At 39.3% G+C, this 14818-nt stretch overlaps 1 protein-coding gene across 1 annotated transcript in view; it reads left to right on the forward strand.

Annotated features, from left to right (window-relative positions):
• The window catches only part of LOC132191452 (protein kinase and PP2C-like domain-containing protein), a 30810-nt gene that overhangs the window by 1954 nt on the left and 14038 nt on the right, over positions 1 to 14818 (forward strand). Inside the window, exons 4-6 of the mRNA XM_059606468.1 lie at positions 5322 to 5389; positions 5517 to 5740; positions 7570 to 7621. Of these exons, the coding sequence (XP_059462451.1) occupies positions 5322 to 5389; positions 5517 to 5740; positions 7570 to 7621 (344 nt within the window). The remainder of the gene's footprint in view (positions 1 to 5321; positions 5390 to 5516; positions 5741 to 7569; positions 7622 to 14818) is intronic.

The raw sequence follows: 14818 nt of genomic DNA on the forward strand, positions 1-14818 counted from the left end.
AGAAAAGTTTGACGGTCAGAATAGTTTAAGTCTTTTGCGCATCAAGATGCGAGTTTTGTTACGGCAACAAGGCTTGGCGAAGATTTTGGATGTCGAGGTGCCATCAACATCGTTAACGGAGGAAAGTAAGGAACTTGAAGAAAAAGCTCAGAGTGCAATTTTGGTATCTCTCTCAGATGGAGTCTTGAGAGAAGTTGCTGATGAAGAAACTGCCGCTGAACTTTGGAAGAAGCTGGAGAGCTTGTACATGAAGAAGTCCCTCAAGAACCGTTTATATTTGAAGCAACGGTTATATATCCTCAAGATGAAAGAATGCATGCTTCATTGTGATCATCTTGATGATTTTAATAGAATTATTTTGGATCTGAAAAATATTGATATTAAAATAGATGATGAGGATCAAGCCCTGCTTTTGTTGTGTTCACTACCGGATGTCTTTGATAATTTCGTTAATTCAATGTTGTACGGTAGAGATACCATCTCCTTAGCGGACATTAAATCTGCTTTAGATTTTATGAAGTTGAGGATAAGATTGAATGGTAAAGGTAGTGATAATCAGACAGAGGGTTTATTTGTTAAGGGTCATTCAGAGAATTTCTCTAATTTTAGAGGTCGATCTAGTCAGAGGAATTCAAGTAAAGGAAAATCAATAGGCCGATCACAGTTGAGGTTGAAGAAGAAAGTCAAGTGTTACTATTGTAAAAAGTATGGGTATTATAAATCAGAGAGTTCGAAGCTGAAAAATAAAGAGGAAGGTGATAAACAAAGTTCATCTTTTGTGGCTGGTGTTGTTGAAGGAAATTCTAAGGGTTTAGGCCTTGTCCTTGCAATTTCCAGTTATGCTGATTGTTCTAACGAAAAGTGGGTCCTTGATACTGCTTGTACATTTCATATGTCCCCTAAAAGGGATTGGTTTACTACCTATGAGTCAATCAATGGTGGTTCAGTCTTGATGGGAAATAATGTTGCTTGCAAGATTGTTGGTATTGGTACAATTAGAATAAGGATGCATGACGGGATCGTGAGGACTTTGACGAATGTTAGACATATACCAGATTTGAAGAAAAATCTTATTTCTTTGGGCACTTTGGACTCCCTTGGATACAAGTATTGTGGTGAAGGTGGAGTCATTCGGGTTAGCAAAGGTTCATTGGTTGTGATGAAAGGTAACAAGTTTAATGGCCTTTACTTTCTTCTAGGCAATACGGTGACAAGTTCAGCTGCTGTGTCTTCTTCAGATGATCTAGATTCAGACACTACTTGGTTATGGCATATGCGGTTGGGTCATATGAGTGAGAGGGGTATGACAATCCTGAGCAAACGGGGTTTGCTTTGTAACCAGAAAACAGGATCTCTTGACTTTTGTGAGCATTGTGTGTTCGGAAAAGAATGCAGAATCAAATTTAGTACATGTATCCACAGAACAAGTGGTACAATGGATTATATCCATTCAGATCTATGGGGTCCCTCTCAGGTTCCATCAAAGGGTGGTGTTCGGTACTTTGTAACATTTATTGATGATTATTCGAGAAAAGTATGGGTGTATTTTTTGAAGAAGAAAAGTGATGTGTTTGTCACTTTCAAGCAATGGAAGACATTAATTGAGAATCAGACTGGGAAGAAAATCAAGCGACTCAGAACAGACAACGGCATGAAATTTTGTGGTGGTGAATTTAATAAATTTTGCAAGGATGAAGGTATCGTCAGACACCGCATAGTTAGTCATACTCCACTACAGAATGGGCTTGCTGAGCGGATGAACATGACTCTTTTGGAGAGAGCGCGTTGCATGCTTTCGAATGCTAGGTTGTCGAAAGATTTTTGGGCTGAGGCGGTCAATACTGCTTGCTATTTGGTCAACCGTTCTCCATCAATAGCCATTGATTGTAAAACTCCTTATGAGGTATGGTCTGGTACTCCTGCTGATTATTCGATTTTGAAAACTTTTGGTTGTCCTGCTTATTGTTATGTGAATGATGGTAAGCTTGGGCCTAGGTCAAAGAAGTGTATATTTCTAGGCTATGCTGATGGGGTGAAAGGATATAGATTGTGGTATTCTGATCCTAAATCACCTAAGTTTATAGTTAGTAGAGATGTTGTATTTGATGAATCTGCCATGCTTCACCCGAGAAAGGAGTCTATTGTGTCTATAGGAAAGGAGCAGAGTCATAGCGAGGTGGTGGAGCTTCAGGTGGAGGTTTCACAGAGGGTGCGAGATAGCACTCAAGATCAGCCCGTTACAAATAGACATGGTTCCAATTTTGATGATGATGATCCACAAGAAGAGCAAGAGACTAGTATTGTGGCTGGTAGACAGAGGAGACAGATTAGGCCACCTCAGAGATATGGATATGCAGATTTGGTAGCGTATGCACTTAATGTGGCAAAAGACACTGCAGTCCAGGAGCCTTCCACTTACTCAGAAGCTGTCACAAGTAGTGAGTATGCTCAATGGGTTGTTGCCATGAATGAGGAGATTGAGTCTCTTCATAAGAACCAGACTTGAGAATTGGTGAAAATTGCCTAAGGGCACTAAGACTATTGGTTGCAAATGGATGTTCAAGAAAAAAGAAGGGATCCTAGGTGTTGAAGATGCAAAGTTTAAGGCACGTTTGGTAGCAAAGGACTATAGTCAAAGAGAAGGTATGAACTTCAATAAAGTTTTCTCTCCTGTTGTGAGACATAGCTCTATTTGCGTGTTGCTTGCCATGGTTGCTCGATTTGATTTGAAGCTTGAACAACTTGATGTGAAAACGGCTTTTCTACATGGTGAGCTTGAGGATACCATCTACATGCATCAGCCATAGGGATTCATTGTTGAAGGTAAAGAGGATCATGTTTGTTAGTTGAGGATGGTGGGATGGTGTTGTATGTGTAAGCATAGTGGCAAGTCTGTCAACCATTTTCTCCTTCACAGTGAAGTGGCACGAGCTTATGGAGTTTGGTTTTCTCTCTTTTTGATATCGCATGGATCAAGCCTGGAGGAGTGGTTGAGTTGTTAGCTTGTTGGCGCGGTCAACGAGATAATATTTTAGCTAAGGAGGTGTGGTGAATTGCACCAATGTGTGTAATGTGGATTATTTGGCGAGAGCAGAATGCAAGATGTTTTGAAGATCAAGAAAGGTCAATGGAAGAGCTCAAAAAGTTGTTTATTCATACTTTGTTCCATTGAGCCGACGCTTTTAGTGTGCCTTAATTTTTCACCATTTCTCAATTTTTATCTTTATGTTCCTCTTTCTGCCTTTAGTAGGACCTTTTTTTGTATACTTCCTGTGTACTAGGGTTGCGCCCCTCTGCGCTTTTCAATGAATAACTTATTTATAAAAAAAATTGAGCAGATCACTCTATGGTTTGAAACAATCTCCAAAATAGTGGTACAAGTGCTTTGATAGCTTTATGGTTGGGCATGGTTACACAAGAAGTAGTCATGATAACTGTGTGTATTACATGAAATTGTCAGATGGTTCTTTTATTTAATTGTTGCTCTATGTGGATGACATGTTGGAGTAGGTGACTTGTTTTTCACAAGCCTTACCATGGGACCACATAACTTTTTGACTTACTTCTTCCCACACGTTTGTTTGTCTCTTCATTCATTGAGCTTCGTCTAGAAGCTTTGACAAGAAAAGGCCATTTGGGCATCTAGTTGGCAAGAAGAAGAAAAGTTGAAGTTGTCGAAAAGAGAAAAACTTGAGTTGCATAGCAAAGGAAGAGAAGAAACTTTGTGAGAGATATACACGATTTTGTTTCTTGAGTTATCTCTCGCTTGAAGTGCTAAAAAGCTTAGAGAATTTTAGAGAAATTTTCTCTTTTGTATTTAATTCTCTTTGGTGTTCTTTTGTGTGAGAGTGAGATTTGAGTGTATTAGGATTTTTGGATTTGAGTGTATTAGGGTTTTTGGGTTTGAGTGGTTGTTCTCTGTGCTAATTTTTTTACTCCATCCTTTTGTTAGTGAATTTTCACTAGATCATCTCCGCCTGTGAATATAGGCTTAATAAGCCGAACCATGTAAATCTTTGTGTCTTGTGTGATTGATTATTTTTTTATTATGTTATTTTCTGCTACTTTGGTGATCCTGAAATTTATTTTGTCACAACATAAGATACTTTTTTGATGGTAAATTCTCTATGTTCTATTCAAATTTTTTAAATTTCAGATATTCAAATGTAATTTTGATTAGATGCAAATTACTGAATGTAAAAGTTGGCAAGATAGGAGTGTTAATCTTTTGATATTTTGTGAAAGAGGTAAAAGATCCGTATTATTACCTTTAGAATCTTGAAGATACAAAAAGCCTCTAAACTCTCTCGTTAGAGGCCATATCCGTAATATTTTCAATCATTTTTTATACAAAGTGGTTGCAATAAATATCATTCGTCATTTCACATTTACAAATTTCTAATATCATGATACTGGAAAGGTAATGCTGCAGTATTTTCATGGACTACTGTTTGTTTTGTATTTAAAGGTACAGTATTGGAGATCATAAAACTAACTTGCCTTCAAATGCTACCAGTTACTCATACAGGGCCCGTACCAATTTCATGAATAACTACAACATCATAGAGACTTTATGCATGGAAAATGAGAATGAGTAAGAATCTGAAATAACTGAAAAATGTCAACTTTTTTGATAAGTCATTCAATTTCATTAAAATCACAAAGGGATGCAACCTTGGTACACAAGAAGTATACAAGAGAAACTCTCTAATATTGAGAAAAAGAGGAACAAAAATCCAAAAACTCAGAGAAATTAGAAACGGGCAAGCTATTGAACGCTGCTATCCATGTGTAGAGGAATTGGAACATCGTTTTCTGCTCTAACATTGCATTCTCTCGATCTTCAAAGCTCCTTACATTTTGCTTTCTCCAAAGACACCATATTAAACACAAAGGAGCTAACCTCCTTACATTTTGCTCTCTCCAAAGACACTTCTAGAGCATTACGGTTTTCCCATTTGTCCTCTCCAACTCACCAACATCTCTCTCACCTTCTAGGCATAACCCGAACAATACCAAACAAATGGAAAAACAAACTCCATAATTCTCTTGCAATCTCACAATGAAGGAGGTGATCATTAGATTTTCCACTTTTCTTGCACATACACCACCAATCACCACAATAATGTTCATTTTTCTTAAGTTATCCAAAGTCAAGGTTATCCTACTTCTATTGCTTCAACTTTAGTCATTATACTAGTGCTAATGATTCATTTTCCTATAAAATCTCTGTTTATTTTATTTTTCAGTTAAAGATTTCTAAAAGTTCCATTTGCATGACTTTTCATTCTTTTTCTTTTCCATTATTTCTTTTTCTGCAGCAAAGGCTTTGCAGTATCTGCATAACCTCGGGATCGTACATAGGGATGTGAAACCAGCAAATATTCTTGTAAATATCTTCTTATGTTCTTTATCTTCTTTCCAGTTAGTTTTTTTTTTTTTTCCCAAAATTTAGTACTGGAATCTTGATTTTGACTTGTAGGTAGGAAACTGATGTGTATGTTTCTACAATGCAGCTCGACAAAAACCTTTACCCACACCTAGCAGATTTTGGTTTGGCAGAATACAAAAAAGATCTGAAAGGAATTTCTGTTGAGAACTGGAGATCAACTGGCAAGCCGACCGGTGGTTTTCACAAAAAAATAATGGTTGGGACACTCATATATATGGCACCTGAAATCTTAAAGAAGGAGACCCAGACAGAAAAATCAGATGTCTACAGTTTTGGGGTATCAATCAAGTAAGAGTCTGAGACAAGTTAAATTACACTATACGAAATTGCATGGTTTCTTTCTTTTATGAATCATGGAAAAAGGAAAATAGGAATGCAGTTTTAAACTTGTATCCATTGCTATTAAGATTGGAATTTGTTAGGATATTTGGTGGTCCATTAAGTTTCCAATACTGCATATAGGAAATAAAAAATAGCAAGGCGGAACCAGTGTTCATATAAATGGTTATAACACTCGAGCCATCAATGTTCTTGTGGCTGTGGCTGCAGTTTATGCCTGCTGAAAAGACATGGTTAAACACTGTTGGATATGGATTTGGCCTCGTTGGGTAACGGTTTTGAAAACACTTTTCTGTTTTGAGAAAAAAAAAAACACTGTTCTCAAAATCATTAATAAACTATTCAAAACACAAAAGCCTCTTTTCGCCTTTAGTGGGGCTTTTCTTTATATACATCATTTGTACTAGGGTTACGCCCCTTTGCGCTTTTCAATGAATTACTTATTTATATATATAAAAAAAAACTATTCAAAACACAAGACTTTTCAAATGTGGATCCCATCAAAAAAACACTTCTAACCTTTACATCACATCAAAACACTTTTTCAAACCAAAATAAAAATCACTTTTCAAAACCATTATCAAACATGTTCAATTTGCACTTCCAGATTTTTGATCACATGTATAATTATGTCTTTTAAGACATTTTGCAGCTATGGTTATGGCTATCAGATAACTGGAGATTAAACATTAAACATTACTGATATGAATTTTTGCCTCATTTGGCATAGAATTTAAATGTTGAAATCTGGATGCTAAATTGAACTGCTCACCATATTGTCATGAATAACATCTTTGGAAAGCATAAATGATGTATGAAAACATTAATTTTCCTTACCGGATAAGCATAAATAGAGCCAGAGGAAAAAAGGTAGTCCACCATGGTTATGCATTACACAGGTCTTCTCTAACTTTGTAGCAGAAACATGAATGTAATGAAGACACAAAAAAATATAGAAATGTGGACATAGATATCATCAGAAAACATGGAAGTACATAAGTAGCAACATAATTATAAATATATATGACACATTTTTGATATGCTAAATAGAGTATGTGATAAAATATGTTTTGGTGGTTCATCAACAATAACTATTTATACGCAATAGGTCGAAATCCTGAAGTTCTATTTCTGTCTCGCTGTCTCTCTCTCTCTCTCTCTCTCTCATTTATTCTTCTTTCTTTTTATTTTTCTTTTTAGCATGCCCTGCCATCTATATTAGTTTGTAAGAATCCCATATTAATTTTCATTAATCTATAATAAGTTAAAGTTTTCTTTATCTATGTTGCGTCAAACTTTGTTTGATTGTAAATACTCATCTGATGCATGTTGTGGGTCCATTCCAATGTCTCTAATGCTTCAGAAATTGTTTCCAAATTTTGGATGTGTATGGTACCAGTTTGATTGAGTGTTTTTAATGTCTCTGTGTCCAATACGTATTACATATGGTCATGTCTGCTTTTGGGAATTATGTGCTTCAGAACTTTCCTGTTCTGGCCTATATTAAGCTATTTATCAGTTGATTGTTACTGTCTCACTGTTAGTGGGACAAAAGCAGTTTCCAGTGCATTTATCTTGAATTATTAAAATAAAAGATGTCAAATTAGGAAGGCAAGGATATGCATTCCAGGAAGCTCTGTTTGCTAGATGCATTTATATTGCCATATTATTGTTTTGAATTTAATATGTTGTCATAGAACTAGGAGTCATTTGGATTATTATAGTCTAGAAGCATGTACATTTAAAATTCTTTATTCGTCCTTTCTACTCTATTGCAGTGAGCTTCTTACTGGTGTTGTCCCATATACTGATCTTCGTGCAGAAGCTCAGGTTAGCTTTCTCTATTGCATTTTTTTTTTTCAGGGGAGGTAGGGCTTATAATTCGACACCTGTAGATGTTTTTCATGTTATGGTTAAATTGATTCATTCAAATCAGTCTCGTTGCTAAATATATTGATGTAAACCAGACTGAATTCAATTTTATAAGAAATTTGGAGAAGATAGGGGCATCCCAACGAGGTCCAAAACATTTGTGGACGAGCTTGTTAAGAAGGCTTCAAGAAGGAGATTTGAGAGCATCGTTAGCTACAACGTTAGGAACGCGTCCAGGCATGTTGTTTAATTTGGAGATCTAAGAGCCTTGTCAGCTTGGCATCTTGATTATGTCACTTGAGGATGACATATAAGGGCTACCTAAGAGCCTCGCCAGAAAGGCTCGCCAGCAAGCTGTTTTGACAAGCTCAATTTTAAAGGAGCCTATGATAAGCTCGTCGGCTATCCCGTCAGCAACAGGTCCCCATATGAGATCACATCCTCAGGACGAGTAAGTGTCACCGTCCTAACACGATCACATCATTTCCATAGAACATACTTAATTTTTGTGTTTTAGTAGGGTTAGAAGTTTAGATACAATAAATACTTGTATATTATTCATTCATTTATAATAAGATAAGAAACACTCAAGCAGCGGTTTTCTATCTATCTACCCCAATCCTTGATTTGTTCTTGGTTTTGGGAAGAATTACTAGTATAATATTGTTTTTTTTTTTTTTTTTAATTTTTAATTTTTTTTAATTTTTTAATATATATCAAATACACCTACTTTGCATCAGTTGATATCAGAGTCAAGGCCTTTTTTCTTTGGCGTGAAGGGGATGCAGAAGGGGAAACCATTTGCAGATAAGTTTGCAATCATGGAGGAGCAATTTGTTGATTTGTTTGGGTGACTTAGAGAGCTTATGGATGCCCGAGACGCTCAAATTGGAGAGCTCGCTGAGCAATTTACTGTCATGGGTGGACCAAACGGTTGTCGCCAATGCCATTGACCAAATCCACGTTATGCGGAGGAGGAAGACATGTATATTGTTAAGGATGAAACTGTCAGTCCATTTGTGCAACGTGAGAGGGAAGGGAGTGTCCCATGGCGCAAATCAATGCTAGCAGATGAGAGTCAAGATTCAAACTCGATATCTTGGAGTTCCAAGGCTGCCTACAACCTGAAGAATTCTTTGATTGGGTAGCTGCTGTTGAGATCTTATACTTTAAGGAGGTGCCTGATGATTGAAGAGTTCCTTTAGTGGCGACCAAGTTTTGGGAAAGAGCTGTTGCATGGTGGTAGCAATTGAAGCAAACTAGAATGCGGCGAGGGCAGGAGAAGATCAATAATTGGGAGAAATTATTGAAACATATGAGGGCTGCATTCTTGCCCCGTAACTGTGCGAGGACCATATACCAACAATTGCAGAATCTAAGGCAAGGAACAAGATCTATGAATGATTACACGACGGACTTCTACAAGTTGGTGGTGGCTTGTGTGGATTTTGCGGAGTCGGATGATCAGTTGGTATCTCAATATATTTGATGTATGCAGCAACAATTCCTAGACTCGTTGAACTTCTTTGATCTTCTTAATGTGTTTGAAGCACACCAAAGAGCGTTGCACCTAGAGAAGACATTATCTTGGAGGCCTTTGGCACTGATTGGAGGAGGAGGTAGTGGGGGTAACCAGCCTAATCCCACATTCTCTACACGTAGTATAAACCCACCTCCTACACAAACTAGAGGGCAACCGAATGTGCAACCTAACAAGGCGTCTTTGACTAGCGCTCCAAAGTTTTTTAAATGTGATGTGGAGAAGAGAATGGTGGATTGCCACAAGGGAGAGAAGTATGGAAAAGGTTTAATCATCGGGTCCGGGGAGGAAATAGACAATACGACGGTTGATTTTAAGAAAGAGCCCGACTTTGATGGCAAAGAAAGAAGCTGATTTGGAGATTGTAGTTGGAGAGGGTCCTTTGTTGGTGGCTAGTAGAGTGTTTGCTTTACATCCTGTAAGGCGGAAGGTGAAGATTGGAGACGCAGCATCTCCCAATCTACATGTATCATGGGAGAGTGTGCAAACCTGTCATTGATTTGGGAAGCTGCAAGAATGTAGTGTCGGAGCAGGCTATCTGAAAATTGAATTTGGAGATGAAAAAGGACCCTAGTCCTTACCGGTTGGAGTGGCTCAAGAAAGAAATCGAGGTAATGATCTCTAAATGTTGTCTAGTGTTGTTTTCTATTGGGACTAAATATAGTGATAAGGTATGGTATGGTGTAGTTGCCATGAATGCTTGCCATCTCTTGTTGGATGGATTGTGACAATATGATAAATCGTTATCCATGATTGTAACAATCTAGGGAAAGCTTTAGTCATATTTGCACTATCGCTCCAAAAAGACTAGTCAATTTGGAACTTTCTTAAAATCACTTATAAAGTCCAGTTTCACTTAATAAGTTAGTAATATGAGACTTAGCATACATAAGTGTCTTTATAAACCACACACTCTATGTGAGCTATTCATTTCTCAAGGAGTGTTACAATCTCTCATCTTTAAACCTGTGATGTCTTCATCAAGGCCACGTCATGCAGTGCTCTAGTACCACATGGTGCTATTAAGTGGCTTTGATACCATTTGTAATGACCTTGGGAATGTGCTAGTCAAATCTGCGCTAATACCCCAAAAGAATCAATCAATTTGGAATTTTCTTAGAATCACTTACCTAGTTTCACCTAGTAAGTAAATAATGCGGGACTTAGCATCCGTAATTGTCTTTATAAACCACTACTCTATATAGGCTACTCATCTTCTCAATATGGGATCGGGGTATTACAATGATGGGAGGAAGAATACTTATAGCTTCATGTTTGACAATGTGAAGATTACACTAAAACATAAGAAAGAGATTGAGCCAAAATCCTCAAAGGGGGATGGTAAAAATCTCCTAGCAAGGAAGGAATTTGTGGATGAGATGAAAGCTTCCGGGGTTATATTTGTGCTATTGGGCAAAGAAAGTAATAAAGGATGAGTATCGGAGCCGGTGAAGGAAATGTTGAAGGATTTTGTTGATGTTTTTCCCAAGTTGCCGAAGGGGTTACCAACTTTGGAGAGACATTTAGCATTAAATTAATTTGGTGCCAGGATCTAATCTTCCGAATCTCCCACAATATCGCATGAGTCCTAAAGAACATGAAGAGTTAAGGCGACAAGTGGAAGATCTATTGGTTAAAGGCCATATCCGAAAGAGCTTGAGCCTATGTTCAGTTCCAATTTTACTTAAACCCAAGAAAGATGGGTCTTGGTAGATGTGTGTGGATAGTCGGGCAATTAACAAGATCACCATGAGGTATAGTTTTCCTATTCCATGGGTAGATGGTTTGTTTGACCAATTGAATGGGGCCATGGTATTCACAAAGCTGCACTTGAAGACTAGTGGATCCGAATTTGACTGGGTGATGAGTAGAAGACACTGTTCAAAATGAATGAGGGGCTATATGAATGGTTGGTGATGCCCTTTGGGTTGTGAAATGCGCCTTGCACGTTTATGGGGGTGATGAATTAGATTTCCACCCTTTCATAGGCAGGTTTGTTTTGGTGTATTTTGATGACATCCTTATTATAGTGCTAACATTGATGTGCATCTTCAGCTCTTGTGGGAGTTTCTTTTTTGATAAGTAAATTGTATATATCAAAAAAAGCCCAAAGCGCCTCTAAGTACACAAGAAAGTATACATAGGTAGCCCAATTTAAACCCAAAGACAAAACCCAAGAAGATCCAACTAGTAACCACAACCAAACGGTAAACCAAAGAAAGAACCCAAAAAACCCAAAGACTGAAGCCCACAATGGCCCACCACCAGCCCTAAAAAAACACCAAGCCCTAATGCACCTCTGGAGGAAAGGAAAATGCATTTTTGGTCCCAACACAACCCCGCCGGCGATGGCACCTCTCCAGAGAAGGTCTCTCTGTAGCCTCATAATTGATGGAGCATTCTAAATTCTTGAGTTCCTTCTTCCTCTTTACCTTAGAGGTATAAGGCTCCCGCCCCTCTTCAATTTTTGAAAAGAGATTCAAAAGACTTTTCTCATCACCTCCTTCACCATTAGACAGTCCCACACTGGACGCGAATTTCACCACATCTAGCACCACCTCTGAATAGTTCTCCACCCCCTTCTCTGAAGGTTCCACTACAACCTCGGCAAACAGCTCCTTGTTCTTATGCAACTGCTTAAATCTTCTCCTTCACCCTCTGGGCATACCCTATTTGAGATTTGGAAACAGAGGAGTAAATTGGAGCACCACTCTCCGACATCCGAGGAAAAGGTTTGCTTATTCTCAAACCCAGCTCAGCTACGTGCTTTTTCGAAGAACAGATTTGTGAATCTTCGACTACAACTTTAGAACCCTTTGCCGACGATGAAGCCTTCTTCATCCCAGGCAGAGAAGAAGAAGAATCATTTCTAGACCCTAAAAACCCCCGACGTAGCACCCTTTCGTCGACGCAGTCTGAACAGGCTCAACCTCCTTCGCCGGAACAGCACCAACTCCCACCGGATGGACAGAGACCACCACCAGAGACAGTGGACAGACAGGGGCCTCCGCCTTATCAACAAAAGAAATGAAAAGATCCCCAATACTGGGCATGGTACTCACCGGAGTCGACAACTAGTTCTGGGTATTCTCCAGCATTAGAGCAGCCTCCGTCGGAAAGACAGGGCCCGCCACCGTAGCATTAGACACAGACCCCGACGCACAGCCCTATTGAGGTAACTCCGGATGCACCTCTGCCTACGACGGCCCCACCAATGCAAGCTTGAAAATTATCGTTGGAAACCCCGGCGAGACCAACAACGACCGGTGCAAATGCCTCAAAAACACACGCCTCCCTACAAGCGGCCGGAAAATCAACATCTCCCGGTGAGGCAGACCGCACTGTTGAGACTTAGGCAAACACTTAACATGACGCTTCATACCCCTGTGCCAACCTGACTTAAGATACCCAGCGTGTTTGGGCTTAAGGAAAGACCTAAACCCAAGATCTTGTAAGCCTTTTAAAAAAACAAAAAAAACCCATTGTTTTTTCCTTAAAGGTAATACACCCAGCCCAACTAATAGTCCTTTAACTAACCCAGCTAGGACCTGGCCCAAATTAGAACAAAAAAGACCTTGCATTGTCTTGTCTTCTTCTTCTTCGTATGATCAGCCGCCGGGATAGAACATGTAATAGAATTAGCAGGCTCTGGCGACTCCAACTCAAAACAATCCACCATCACCCGCGACTCATAATCACCGTACCCTGGCTCAAAAGAGTCCTTCACCGGGAAAAGATTAAGAGGTTGCAAAGATCTTACCCTCCTCCCAACGGGAGGCACCTCAAAACTAGACGCCAGTCGAAGAACCTCCGCAAAGGAGCGCCCAAGATGACATCTAGAGATGGATTCTCCCAAATCAAGCTTGGGCTGCGTCCTTGGAACAGGGTGCACAGAGGCTTGTGGAACCGACATCCTCCGCAACTCATTTGCAAACCGACGCCATCCCCTCCCACCATAGCCCTCAGGTAGCCAAATGATTCCTTTACGACCTCCCTCAGCAAAGACAGTCACCTCCAAGAAACTACCTGCCGTATTAACACCCCCATGCACCATCAAAGCCTTATCACCCTCACGGTATGACTTGGCAATATCAACCTTCAACAGAGATTGACTCGTCTCCTCAACCGTATCCACCAACCATGAAGCACAAGGTTGACTCACGAAAATTACCTCTACGAACCCTTTTCTCTTTTCCTCCAAACGGAGATCAAGACACCCTTCCTTTGTTGACATGCAAAAGGATTTTGCTTCTATGGAGAAGCGCCGTTCCATTGCGGCTCACCAGAGCCTAGCGCACAATGCCTAACAGCGCTGCCGCTAGGGCAGAAAACTATCTTACTAACCTAAAAAGTGTAAAGGAAGAGCGAGAGACTAATCCTGTCAACTATTTTGAACCAAGATACTCAAAAGGAATTGTTTCTTTGAATAAGAAATTTTAATAGGAAGAGATAGGTCACAAATTTTACTGTGGAACAAAGACTAAGAATGTTACACGCTCTTGCTTAAAATGAAGTGGCAACACATCAAAGAACTTCTGCTCTTGTGGGAGTTTCTTATTGAGTTGCCTAGGGAGAAGTTCTTTGTTTCCATGGGCAAGTGTTTGTTCATGACGGATTTGGTCCTTAACATTGGTTATGTGGTATCGAAGAATGGGTTGTCAGTGGATGAGTCGAAGGTTGCAGCCATAAGGAAATGGCTGACTTCTGCTACTTTGCATGAGGTACAAAGTTTCCATGGGTTGGTGTCTTTTTACCTTCGCTTCATCAACAACTTTAGTTCTATTTTGGCGCCTATTATGGACTGCATGAAGGCTGGAAAGTTTTCATGGAATGAAAGGGACAGTTGTAGCATTTGAGGTGATCAAGGAGAAGCTTACTACTACTCTTGTTCTTTCATTGCCAGGTTGCACACAAGCCTTTGAATTACATTGTGATGCGTCCAAGGTGGGCATTGCAGCAGTACTTGGTCAAGGAGGAAGACCATTGGTGCACTTTAGTGAAATGTTAAGCTTAACTACAACACTTATGATCTAGAGTTCTATGCTTTCGTGCAAGCTTTGAAGCATTGGAGTTCTTATCTTTCTTACAATGAGTTTCTCTTGGATTTTGACCATGAAGCTTTGTAGCACCTTAATATTCAAGACAAACCTTAATAGAGACACGCCGGTTGGACGGTGTATCTGCAACAGTTCTCCCTTGTCATCAAGCATAAATTTGGAGCATTGAACAAGGTGGGTGATTTGCTCAGCTAGAAGGCACTTCTATTGATTACAGTCAAGACAAAGGTACTTCGATTTGATCTCTTAAAAGATTCTTTATTTAGTCATCCATTCTTTGGTCCTATTCTTAGTGATGTGACAGCGGGACAAAAGGATGATTTCCTATTACATGACGAGTTCCTTTTCAAAGGCAATCAACTATGTATTCCAAAGGGTGGTTTGAGATTGAAGATCATACAAGAGCTACATAATGAAGGTCACATGGGGCATGGAAAGACCTTTAAATTGGTGCCGGACCAATTCTATTGGCAAAGCATGTGAAGAGAGATTGTGAAGTTTGTGGCTGGTTGCTGGATTTGTCAAGTGTCCAAGGGTACAACTACAAATGCCGGTTTA

This window comes from Corylus avellana, chromosome ca9 (assembly GCF_901000735.1).
Source record: "Corylus avellana chromosome ca9, CavTom2PMs-1.0".
NCBI classification, from domain to species: Eukaryota; Viridiplantae; Streptophyta; class Magnoliopsida; order Fagales; family Betulaceae; genus Corylus; species Corylus avellana.